Here is a 12,225-nt window from a genome sequence, read left to right as displayed (position 1 = left end):
GCCCCAGGAAGTCCTGACCATGCAGCTTGTGAGTGACAGCTGCAAGCTTCTGTGATTTGAACTGAACCACGGCCTCAGCCATGCTCTTTCCATCACTGTCATGGATATTATTTAATTTGTATTTGTGGAAAATTTGTTTTAATGGACTTGTATGCACCTTCTCAGGCAAATTCTTGACAAACGGGCACGTCTGAGATGCTGAGTTTCCGTTCAGGCTTGCTATTCCCACTGATGTTCCTCTTCAGATTTGGTTTTGTCTTTTTGTACACCCCCAGGTTACACTTAGGATTCTGTGGATGGGCTTTGGACATCATGTCCCTCATCATCTTCTTAGTGATTAATGTTACCTCAATAGTGCCAGAACCCAAATGACAGCCATTGAGATTCATGGCATATTCATAATCCTCAACACAGTTAAAAATAAGAAAAGCTGTGTCTGTTCTGTTGGATTCCTTATCAAGCAAATGTAGCACACTTTTGTGTGCAATGTTTGGACAACCAAACAATTCTTTTATTTCGGTCTTGGTCATGTTTTGGGGTAAGTTTCTGACCATAACAGTGTATTCCACAGTTGTTGAAAAACTATTTGCTGGGTCACAGTCCAGTCTAGACCATTTTGGTGGTTTATGAAACATCTGATTGACAGATTGGCTCTTAATCTGAAGTACAGAAGTGTCTTTTTGTTTGTGGGTTGCAGTTTTACTGCGTGGGTCTTGGTGGGGTTTTGTGCTCTTCCCCTCACCAAGTGCATTTCCACATTCTTGCAGTGCACCTCTCCACATCTTCTCAGTAGCTCCACGGACCTCTACACAGGAGCCCAGTGACTGTTGGCTGAAATCAAGAGCTTTGTGGGCATCCTGAGCATCTGCAAACTTCACAAGGCAGCCGTAGCCATGTCCCAATGAAACATTTACTATGGCTTCCTCTACTGCCAACCCTTTGAAAAAATTGATGATGTCTTCCTTTGTAGCTGAGGCTGGCAGACCAAAGAGCCTGACATAGCCAGGCTTTAACCTTGGATTTACTTCATCATGTCTGACATCAGATGTAACAATTGTGCTATCAGCGTTGGGCAAATCAACTCTTGGCACTGTTTCTTTATTTTCTCTCTGCTGGGATGAGTGGAGTTCTTGGAGAACAGTACAAATCCCAAGAAGAAATGCAGTATTAGAATCAAGCGAATCCACAACTGAAGTTTGTGGATTTTCTGTACTAAGATTCAGACATTGTGTCAGATTTGCTGTGCGTGGATCAGCTGGCCGTTCGGAAGGTGATGAATTGGCACTGTTCGGATCACGAGGTGATCTTTTCAAAGATTGCAAATTTACATTTGAGCAGGACTCGGGACTCTTGGTGGTCACATTAGTGGGGGAGACCTTGTTTTTAGTCTTTTTTATCAGTGACTCAAGTTTTTCTTCCAGCTCTACCATGCTGCTCATGTGTAAAGTCACTTTAGACCCTTTCAGGGACTTTCTGTTGTACCTCATGGCTAGCTGGATGTCTGCTTGGGTGGAAAACGCTATGAAAGCCTCTCCCAGAGAGCCCCCCACTATGTACACTCCTCCATGAGGTATGTGAAGACTTCCAAAGAAACTCCTGATATCTTCAATTCCTGCCTTCCCAGCAAGGCCTTGCAATCGCAGGATAAGGGTCATTTTCTCATACTAGGTCATGTGGTTCCTGGAGAGAAAAAAAAAGTTTAGCTAAAACTGCAACATGTTCGGGATATTACGCCAGAAAGAAGACAAACACGTTCACGGGTCGTGAAGACAGAAGGACAGAGGAAACGAAGAAAGCTGAAAGTTTTTTTCAGCTCTAATCAAACACCTGCAAATACTCGCCGCTGCTGGATGTGGGTGTAGTTTTTTTGAAGATTGTTGTCCCACTTTGTTTCACTCCGTGTGCTTCCAGTTGATCGTCCCGCTCTGGAAGGACGCGCCTCCGTCTCTTTCTGTTCATTGTATTCAAAAACATGACGGAAGTTGACGTCACGTGCCGAACCGACCGAAGCCTCGAGCTGCTCGAGGTCACCAGTTCATTTAACTATAATCTTACTCTTAATTAATAATCTTAAAAGAATGACAATTTTTAAATAATGTGTTTATATATATATTTTTTTGTTTATATATATATATATATATATATATATATATATATATATATATATATATATATATATATATATATATATATATATATATATATATATATATATATATATATATATATATATATATATATATATATATATATCCACGTAACAAGCAATTAATAACACACATAGTGTGCGTAACGTATTTTTGCAGTCACAGTTGGAAAGAAAAAAAAAATAACTCGGCAAAGAAATGGCCTTCAGCATGATAAACGAAACAGCCAAAAACACTGAAGTCACCAAGAACTTGATCCATAAAACTCTTACCAGCCTTCAGCCGAAAAAGTCCTATGGCTAAATATTCAACAACATTTAGCAATCGACAGTGAGGAATTGAGCAGAATAAGGTTTTTACTCAGCCATACAGGAAGCTGGTCTTTAAATTTCTCAGTTTTATTAAGTGCAGTCATAGTCAGTGATAGAAAAAGTCCAAATGACTTTGTAAGACTGGTAACCAACAGTTTCTGACCTGCTCTAGTTCTGTAGAGTCGCTTGCCCCGGATAGTTAAATTTTAAGTCTTACCTGCTTTCATCAAAGTGTGTGGGTTTTTTTTAACCTTAAAGGTGCTGGACGAAAATCTATCAAAATAATAATAAGGCTAGGATATATCTCAAGACCTCTCTTCCCCAGAACTGAAAAGCAGACAGAATAACTATAAATTAAATTGTATAGTCTAAATCTGCCCCTCCTTGCTGGTGGGTTGCCCCCCCCCCCCCAAAAAAAGAACTTTCCACTTTCGGTAAATGAGGTCATAGTTTTCATATTTGGCCATACCTTCCAGATGTCAGACTTGTCAGGCTCTATTTATTTTAAAACGCGTTTAATATTTTCAAACGTAGCTACATTAATCATTTCTCAATTTTGTGAAATCAGGACACTTCCTCGGTTCACTGCAAACTTGGTGACTGGATTTGATTGATTTGATCACTATTTTAGATATGTAAATCTGAGTTCAACACATTCTGGCCTTCAATGTACCATCAGGTGCATTCTTAATATGTCACAAAAGGTATTGCTGGAAGGTTTACTATTACAAAGGACTTTTAGATTAAAGATTCTTACTTTATCAGGAAACGACAGATAAACCTGCCACAGTGCTGTTGATTCTTCCTCTTCCTGTCAAAATCCCCTCTGACTCATACTTGACGTAAACATGACTTTTTCCTTCATATAAAATTACCAGACATTTAATTGCAGTTGCGGTATTACTCCTTAGCGGCGGCGCTACCATTCACACTAGACCGGAAGTGGCTGCTAAAAAATGACGTCGAGGAAGAAAAGATGCGCGGACTTTCTCACCTACCACGGAGGAGTCGGCTGGAATTTCTTGTGGTCCTCTGGGGCTACTTAAACAGATAAAAAGTGTTTCTATTGTATCCAAGCACGACTAGCTTTTTTTTATGATCACGCAAGTGAACGTTACATCCCGTCAGTGTAAAGTTATTTATTTATTTATTGCTTTGCAAGCGAATTCGCGACTGTGGATGACCAACACTGGCAAAATTAAAGCCGGTAAATAAATTCATATGCCAAACATTCAGAAAAAATACATGTAGGCTAGGATTAACTCAGTGCTTCTCAATTATTTCCTGTGACGCCCCCCCTCCGCGACTAGAAGTTAGTATAATTTTCCAGTACACCTCTGCATAACATTGTATTCTTATTATCATTAAGAAAAAATAAAAAAATAAAAAGAAAGGAACATAGATCAACTTACAACAAAGAATAACTTAATATTAACATAGTTCTTTAGTCTGTAACGGCGCATAAAAACCCTACTAATACTCCCTGTGCACACTCTGACAATGAGAGCGCCACTGCTATCTACTGTAGTGGAGGTGCTATTACATTTTATTCTAGTACGGAAGAAAAGCGCGCCCCACTATTTGAGAAGCACTGGATAAACTGAAGTGGGTCTTCTCTTTTCACATTTACATTTACTCACACGTTTTTGTACATATACATGCCTTGATGACTGCAGAAACGCACAGACTTTAAATGTAAACAGGGAAGCTGTTCAAAGTGAGAAGTGGGGTGAACCTTTCACCTGTTGGTTGATCACACCAAAGTGCTTGGATCGACATGCCTTGCTCAACTAAGCCAACATACAGAGTTGTTCTACAGAAGTGAACATTTTCAAAATCCCACTGTTGTTTTATTGTTGAATGCATATTCAAGATTTTTCCAGGCTGGAATTAAAGTTTGTTTAAAATTCAAATCTATGGTCAATTTTAAAGAGTCCAATCAAAAGTTTGCTCTGACTTCGGAGATGTGAAGTCCCACAATTATAGGATGTAGTGGGACCTATTATTTGGTCCCAGGCAAATTGCTTTGACTGGGAAGAAAATTTGCCAATCAGAGTTTGCTCCTCATAAATCTGGAAAGGAATCACTGATCACTCACCTCCAAACAGTTTCTTTCAAACCCCGGTCAAAGCCAACTACCAGAGGACGGAGCAAAACTGTTTTTCAGATGGTAAGTCTGAAAAACTGTTTTCGTAGGTTAGCCAGACCTCCTGTGTCCTCTGTAGTGATTCGGATCGTTTTACTGAATCAGGTCTTTTAATCTTGTTTAGTAAAATGAACAAATCTTTTTTCAAGCCATTCGTTCATTTCGTTCATTGAAACCAGTGTGTGTGCGGCTTTCAAACACTGAAGAACAACTTGGTTTGTTCACTTGGTATATAATACACAAGTTTGCTTTTGTTAAACAATTAAGCACCCTTTTGGGCCATAACCTAGAGAAGTTGAAATTATTGATTACTTTAAAGGAGAGCGTCCCGCCTATCATTACAAAATTATCATTCTTCAATGGCTATTGACTTTACCCTACCTGGTAACTGAAGACCGTAGTGTATGGATTCGTTCCAACGGAAAGACAAATTAAACATCACATATTTCCTTTTTTCCATCTCCTCTTCTAATTTTATTTTGGCGTCGTACATGCAAATTTGTAAGCAACGTCATCACGCAAGAGGAAAGGGATTGTGGGTAAGAAGGAAGACCGATGTTTACCATGGCGACGGGGACGCTACTGTTTGTCGTGAACAGAAACAAAGTGCCTCTAATGTTACTTCTTTTAACATTCATAGATTTGTTTCACTGCCAGCTGTTTATTATTCCCTTTAGGAATCCTTCGGATTGTGGTGTGGAAGAATATTTTGATATTTCAAGTTTGTCGTGTGTAAGGTGCGGTTCAAACCAACAACGGAGCACAACAGGTCGGTAAACGTCCCACCGTATCACACTGACCCACAGGCGCGTTTCTGTAGTTTAAAAACAGGTATTAGTTTTACTCTTGAACAAATTAACTTGATCTGTGAGGTGATGCGACTCAGAGGAGCTAGACTGAGCTAGCTAATAGTTAGCACGGTAAAAAATAGCTGGTAAAAACCTACAAAACAGGCAGGCCGGTGGATTATTATGGAGTAAAGTCAGTACCTGTAACCATAAACAACAGGAGTTATGCAATATAATACCCTATAAACAATATAGACAACAACAACAACAATATAAACAACTGCTGTTTTCATTATTGACTAGTTCTCCACTTTTATCTTACCTGTTATTTCCCTGTTTGGTCGATGTGAAAATAAATTGAAGTTCAAACTTTTATTATTATTATTATTTATTTATTTGTTTATCTGTTACTTTTTTTGGAAACAAATTATGCTTATCCTGCTAGTCAGAAGACAATTTTGACATTTCTCTTGACTCTGCTCTCTGACTTTGTGAAAAAACAGTATTGTCAGCTAAGGGATGGGATTTAATGATAAACACAACACAACATAGACACAACATCCTGTGTGCTCCCTAACTATTTTGGTCTACTTCATCCTGCAGGAGTCAGCTGTATATGCAAAGCAGGGTACCAAAGTCTCACTACTGACAAGGCGTCCCTTACTTGTCAGCAATGTCCCACTGACAAGCCTGTATGTCGAGTTTACCTTTAATATCCTTATTTTTTTGTCATACTCCATACACACTTTCATCACATTTCTTCACAGTCATAATGACACTCGATCAGTAAGCTGTCTCTCTTTTTCTTTTTCTTTTTTTACAGGCAGTGACAAAAGATGGATTTGGATGTATTCGCTGTCCAGACAGTCTAATTGATGAGGGGAAATGCAAGTGCCCACAAGGCAATATTCTGGGTGAGTCACTAATGAGACAACTAATTTGTAATTTTAGCAAGAATACATTTAAAAACACTCATAATATTGAATATTCCTGCTCTGAATTTTGGATAAAGAGGGATCACTATGGCTAATGTGTATATTTTGTGTATATATTGCTAAACATGACTTGTTTTTTTCCAGTGGAAAGGGATCTCAATGGAAGTCTTTTGGAGGAGGCCAGGTGTGAAACATGTAATGGAAACACCCCTGCTTTTTCTGTACCAAATAGCAATGAGGACAGGTAATAGTCAGTACCATATGGTGGAAGCACAAATATATTCAGCTGTTTAACAATGCACATTTGCGTTCACAAGAGCTGACTATGGCATCTTACTTTATGAAAACTATTTTGACTTTGTGAGAGGCAACATCAAAATTTAATGAGCAATGGGTCCCGAAGTATATACAATTTATTTCATTAGCAACAAAGCAGATACAGATTTACTATGTAAAAAATGGAACAGTCTGTGAAATTGTCTTTCAGATGTCAGAGATGTCAGGCTTCCTTCATTAGCACCTCCTGTGAGTGCAACTCGCCTAATATTCTGGTGAGTTCAGCCAGCCTCTTCCCCTCAAAACATCATGCACACGCTTGAATCAACAGAGTAGTATCATCATCAATGGTTCATGTTTGGTTTTCCAGGCAGGCGGATTATGTTTTCCTCCAGACACTCTATCCACTAATGTGAATCCTAGTGTCAACTATGCTCAGTTGGTGAGTCTCCTTTTCCTTTCTCGCTTTTTTTTTTTTCCTAGTGTGATATTTTCTAATTAGTATTTCCTACTTTGTTTGCCTTCCAGAAATTCAGTGTCCAGTCTGCCTGGTTTGGGAAAAACCTCTACTCCTCAGCTGCAGCCTGCCTTGTAATTCTATGTCTCTTTTTGACCTTCGAAACAAGTGGAATTTGATGAGCAAAAAACTGTAGTGTATAATAACTGATATGCCATGGTTTTATTATGTGGAATTATGATTTTTTTTAAGGCATTTTGTGAGGTTTTTTTTGTGTGTGTGGAAATATGTTTTGTGCTTCCAGGTCTATTCCAACCTGACAGCATGCCAGGCTCTTGGGAACATGTGTGTGATGAACATGCATTCCTTTAGCAGCGTGTCTACCGATGCCTGTGGTCTCTTTAACTCAATTTTTAGATCAAGGGCTGCTGTTAGCTCAACTCAAGACATTTCTTACTGGTAATAAACACTATTATTATGTACAAGTTGTTTTAGCTCTCCTCATTCTCTTATGCTATAGAATTTGGGTTTGTTCTTTTTTTTTGTCCACCTAATGGGCAAACTAAGTTGACATTTTGTTTACTCTGTCCCAAGGAGAGCTAATCTCCCATGGCTTTACTATGGGGATGAGCCAGGACTGGCCAGTCGAGTGCTTCAGACTGATCCAGTTCCTATTGGATTCAGTTTCAGAGGACAAAAGAAGGTATGTGATAAATCCAATTGCTTTGTTTTAACTAAGAAATAACTCCCAATGGGAAAATGGCAAAGAAAAATATTGCATTGATCGACCTATACTCTTTACTGACAGAACATTGACATTAAGCTGCTTGCTGCTGTCTATAATGTGAGAGGAGAGTTCCTCAGATGGGAACCAGTAGGAGAAAGTAATCTCCAGGTAAGGTGTCAAGTGATAGTAATGGAATGTATTGTATGTAAAATTGCTTGGTTCACTTGGATTGGTTGGTAGGAGAACCAAGTCACATGCATTGTTTGCATATCAACAATGTGGCAATTGTGTATCTTTTACAGTATGACAGCAAATAATACAGGTGTGATTCCTGCAGAATATAAAATACACAATGCTAATAAATCTTATTTTTTTTAGCTATGTCCAGAAACAGCAACTAAGCAGAATGCAGCCTTCAGCTTTGGAACTGCTTACCGACAAAGCGTGAGTGTTTCTGCCCTCTTTTATTTAAGAAATAGAGTGGAAATTCTCCTGTAACACTGAGTTGTCACGTGTGTATTTTTGCAGTGTGACCTCTTAGTAGCAGAACTGTGGGACACACATCATGAGCCACTTTTCTTCGATGTGTTTATGGAGCTTGGAGGAGATGAGGACAGAAAGCTTCTCCCCCTCCCCACGCTAGTGTATAACCAACAGTACAATGGACGGTTCATCAACCAAGGTGCAATTCAACTTATCACCGTGTTTATGTGTGTGCACGTGTATGCTTGTTCTAATATATGATGTCATTGTACAGAGAGCATGAAGAACTGGTACCTGTCTCGACGTATGTTTCTTGTTGACATGCTTTCTGGAAGAGAGAAAGAGACAAGCTCTTTGCCCAAAGTCATCCGTGTAGCCAGCAGTGTTAAAATTAGGTGGGCTCCCGAATGTCATTATTAACAAACCATGATAAATATGAATCTTCCTTTTGTGAATGATTTTAGATATTATTTAGATCCATTGTGTGTGTTTGGTAGGTTTCAACTGGTTCCACGCACCCAGGAAGGACAAGTATATCCGCCTTTAATGACTGTGACGTACAAAGATGTCCTTATCACAGATCTCAAATCACAAACTGTGTCTGTGAGTAGGGCGCACGCACACACACACACACACCTTCACTTTTTTTTTTTTTTTTTTTTTTTTTGAGAAAAAGTGTAAAATGAGTCACCATGGCTTATCTAAAAAAAAAAAAAAAGAGTCAATAATTGACTTACAGTCTGTGGTCTTCTAGGCTACATTTGCTGTGGAGTATGAGATGGATCAGAATGAGGCACGCATAAAGACAGATGTAAGTACAAAGATAAATAAAATGTTGAAAAGTTCATGTGTATGTCAGGGCACACAATAAAATAGGATGATTTACAGCTTTCAATGCCATTTTTGTGCCAGACCGCTCTGGGCGTGATGGGCGGTGTGGCTGTGCTTTACTCCCTGCTGAAGATAGTCAGCTGGAAGAGAAGGATCGCCTCTCCACTCATTGATGCAGAGGTACTTTATCATCAATATCAGTATTTAAACTTCTTCCATCGATATGTTGGTGTAGAACTTTGAGGTAATGTTAGTTTATCTATTTTCTCCTGCCCTAGACACTGGTGAGGTTTTTGTTGTTTTATGCTGGAGATCTGGCCAATGTTTTCTTTGCTGTGACTGTGGGAACTGGACTTCACTGGCTCATCTTTTACAAGGTTAGTCTTATTCCTTTGGGACTCACATTAATGTGATAAATAATTTTCACACAGTTATACTTATATCTACTTTTCGTTTTTCATTTGACATTAAAACGTTATTGCTTTCCAAAAACATTGTGGTACTTATGTCTCTGCATGGGGTTGTCATTTTTTTTTCTCTCTGCACTCTTTAGACATTAAAGGCAAGTTACTTTCCTTGCTTTCCTTCTTTTCGTCAACTACCTTTTAATGTATAAATTTAGTGTTTGATTATTGTTGGCTGCATTCTGTGATGAATTTTTGTATGTGTCTTTTTAGGCCCAACAGTTTGTATCAGTGCTTTTACCACTCCCTGCTCAGGAGGAACAATTTGTGACATATATTGGTTGCGCCTTTGCTCTCAAGGTGAGACCTGAAGTGCAAATTTAAAAATGGGCAGTATTGTTTTTGACAGCTAAAGGTTTGCTTCTATGGTAAATGTCGAAAAAATATTGTTTTATGCATTTTTTTTGTCTCCAGGCTATTCGGTTTCTCCACAAGCTTTTCCTTCAGGTGTCAGTTGATATATTCTTTATTGACTGGGAGAGGCCACGGAGCAAAGGTAGCAGAACTGTGCAAGGTACTAGCATATTTACTCTGAGTTTTAAATTTTCACTTTTGATCAGAACCAATTATTCAGCTCTTTTATTTCAGACACCATATCGCTGTATTCACTGCTGTTTCAGGTTCTGGTGAGCCGAAACGTGATCCTTCTCCAGTCAGCATTTGGAGGACCTACTTTGTGGCCAATGAATGGAATGAGATCCAGACCATCCGCAAGATCAGCCCAACCTTTCAGATAATGGCTGTGCTGTTCTTTCTTGAAGTACATTTAACAGCAGCTTATACACTTTTTGCTATTTTTGTCTGTGTTCCCTTACATACCATAACTGGAGTGTCACCATGTGTTATTCAGGTGCTGGGTTTCTCTAACCTTGCCCTGAAGGACCCCTGGCCAACTTTGCAGCGATCCTCAGAGGCATACACTCCTCCGTACAGCTTGACGCTGCGCTATGGGCTGGCAGCCACACTGTGGCTCTGCATTGGACTTCTGCAGGTAAAACTGCCACCATTTCCCTTCATCTCCTCCTTCCATGTCTTACTTGTACTCTCTCCCTTGTGATCTTTATTTTCATTTTTCAATGACAAAAATATACAGCGTGGAGCAGTCTTTTAAAAAAATCTAACATTTCCTACAGGTGATTTTTTTCACTGTTTTCCATGAGCACTTTGTGGAGGACAAAATCCGACAGTTTGTAGATCTCTGCTCCATCAGTAATGTAAGAAACAAAAAGCATCATCTTCACTAAACAATTAGTCTTGCCTGGAATGTGTTAAGTGTTGTACCCCCTCTCTCTACATAGATTTCTGTGCTGCTCTTATCTCACCGTTGTTTTGGCTATTACATTCATGGACGTTCAGTGCATGGCCATGCAGATACAAACATGGAGGAAATGAGCAACAACCTGAAAAGAGAATCAGTATGCACACCACTAAACTGCTTGTTGTATTAATATCTGTCAGATAATTATGCTGTTATTGATTTCTGTCTTTTCTCTCTGAAGGAGTCCCTGTGTGGTCAAAGAGGGTTGCTTCCAAACACAGAAGTCCAGACCTTTCAGGTGTCTCTTACCAATCGTCTGCGGGCACAATATGACAGGATAAGGGAACCACTCAGCAGGGTTCGTTTTTACAACTCTCTTATGTCCTTTTGAAAAAAATGTAAAAATTGTTTTACATGCTTGACTTTTTCCGTGTTCCAGAACAACAGGCCATCAAGGCTGATAGATGCATCAATAGCAAACCAACCTGATCTGAACATCAGAGCCTACCAGACCATGAACCACTTTTTGGGATCCATTATAGACCATGTTAGTACCAATTTACTTCGTTAGAATCGCACAAGTCAAACCAGTCCAGCTTTATCTGGTATACGGAGAGGTATACCAGTTGTTGCAATTGACTTGAAGCGATTGAAATATTGCATACTTTTCTTTTCTCATGTCACCCTATTTACTCCAGGCTCACCCTGACATGGACTATATAGTGAAGGACAAGCTGGTGTTTGAGAGGGTCATAGGAATGGAGTTTCTTGAACCCAATGAAAAAAGCATATTTTACAATGGTAATGGCTTTTTGGTTCAGACAGGTAGTATGTTTCTTTATCTATATAAAGGCCCATTTGTGTGTGTGTATATAAGGTCTGCTTTATTCTCTTCAGATGAGGCCCACTCTTTCAGTGACGTGCTGTTTTACGGAAATGAGGCCACATTGCTGATTTTCGACACTTTGTTTTTCTGCGTTGTCGACCTTGCATCTCAGAGCTTTGTACTTGCAGCTGTGCTAACATACATACAGCAGATGGTCAGTATAAAGCACATATACTGTGTGTTGCTTTCAGTTTTCTGAAAACAGCATATTCTGAAAACTATCTCATTCATTCCAGCTATTTCGCCTGATACGAAATTTTCTTGGAAGGAAGAACCTCATCGGCAAGACTCTGGTGGATGAGAGATTCCTGATATAAAATTTCCCGCAGAGTAATTTTTGTGCCAGTGTTGTTTAGTAGCATTTCTCTCAAAAAAATGTTTACTGTTCATAGCTTCTGCAGCTCTTTTTGTACTTTTTCTTTACATACACAATATTTTCATTGCTCTTTTCTGATTTCATTGTCATTTTTTATGAAGATTCTTATGTTTTTATTGAATAAACTGTTTTTGATATCA

General features: G+C 39.1%; 2 protein-coding genes across 7 annotated transcripts; one reads left to right on the top strand and one right to left on the bottom strand.

Annotated features, from left to right (window-relative positions):
- Positions 1–23: 23 nt before the first annotated feature.
- Positions 24–3,264, bottom strand: rbm12ba (RNA binding motif protein 12Ba). Of its 5 annotated transcripts, none has more exons than XM_029505127.1 (3): positions 3,216–3,264; positions 1,828–1,951; positions 24–1,680 (listed from the first exon to the last, which is right to left on the bottom strand). In XM_029505127.1, the coding sequence occupies exon 3, from the start codon at positions 1,653–1,655 to the stop codon at positions 162–164; it is 1,494 nt and encodes a 497-aa protein (XP_029360987.1). In that variant the 5' UTR covers positions 1,656–1,680; positions 1,828–1,951; positions 3,216–3,264; the 3' UTR covers positions 24–161. The 5 variants fall into 5 exon arrangements, with proteins under 5 accessions (XP_029360987.1, XP_029360988.1, XP_029360989.1 ...); XM_029505128.1 differs by lacking the exon at positions 3,216–3,264 and adding an exon at positions 2,676–3,188; XM_029505129.1 differs by lacking the exon at positions 3,216–3,264 and adding an exon at positions 2,676–3,188 and having other exon boundaries at positions 1,842–1,951.
- Positions 3,265–5,162: 1,898 nt separating this feature from the next.
- Positions 5,163–12,221, top strand: tmem67 (transmembrane protein 67). 2 transcript variants are annotated; one of them, XM_029504603.1, is made up of 28 exons: positions 5,163–5,373; positions 5,996–6,084; positions 6,216–6,306; positions 6,472–6,571; positions 6,815–6,878; positions 6,974–7,045; positions 7,132–7,194; positions 7,365–7,519; positions 7,655–7,763; positions 7,869–7,955; positions 8,166–8,231; positions 8,316–8,469; positions 8,545–8,665; positions 8,768–8,873; positions 9,025–9,081; positions 9,183–9,281; positions 9,380–9,478; positions 9,779–9,865; positions 9,980–10,079; positions 10,186–10,325; positions 10,416–10,556; positions 10,699–10,779; positions 10,864–10,980; positions 11,065–11,181; positions 11,263–11,370; positions 11,522–11,624; positions 11,721–11,863; positions 11,946–12,221. In XM_029504603.1, the coding sequence occupies exons 1-28, from the start codon at positions 5,169–5,171 to the stop codon at positions 12,024–12,026; spliced, it is 2,955 nt and encodes a 984-aa protein (XP_029360463.1). In that variant the 5' UTR covers positions 5,163–5,168; the 3' UTR covers positions 12,027–12,221. The 2 variants fall into 2 exon arrangements, 1 of the variants encoding a protein (XP_029360463.1); XR_003840856.1 differs by lacking the exons at positions 11,721–11,863; positions 11,946–12,221 and having other exon boundaries at positions 11,271–11,370.
- Positions 12,222–12,225: the final 4 nt, after the last annotated feature.

Source organism: Echeneis naucrates, chromosome 6 (genome assembly GCF_900963305.1).
Source record: "Echeneis naucrates chromosome 6, fEcheNa1.1, whole genome shotgun sequence".
In the NCBI taxonomy this organism is placed as follows: domain Eukaryota; kingdom Metazoa; phylum Chordata; class Actinopteri; order Carangiformes; family Echeneidae; genus Echeneis; species Echeneis naucrates.
This window is presented reverse-complemented; position numbering and strand designations above follow the sequence as displayed.

Excerpts from the sequence above, each read along its gene's own strand:
- rbm12ba (XM_029505127.1), bottom strand. The coding sequence starts at position 1,655 with ATGACCCTTATCCTGCGATTGCAAGGCCTTGCTGGGAAGGCAGGAATT.
- tmem67 (XM_029504603.1), top strand. The coding sequence starts at position 5,169 with ATGGCGACGGGGACGCTACTGTTTGTCGTGAACAGAAACAAAGTGCCT. Across the intron at positions 9,479-9,778 it reads ACTGGCTCATCTTTTACAAG|GCCCAACAGTTTGTATCAGT; the intron begins GTTAGTCTTATT and ends GTGTCTTTTTAG. Across the intron at positions 10,981-11,064 it reads ACAACCTGAAAAGAGAATCA|GAGTCCCTGTGTGGTCAAAG; the intron begins GTATGCACACCA and ends TTCTCTCTGAAG.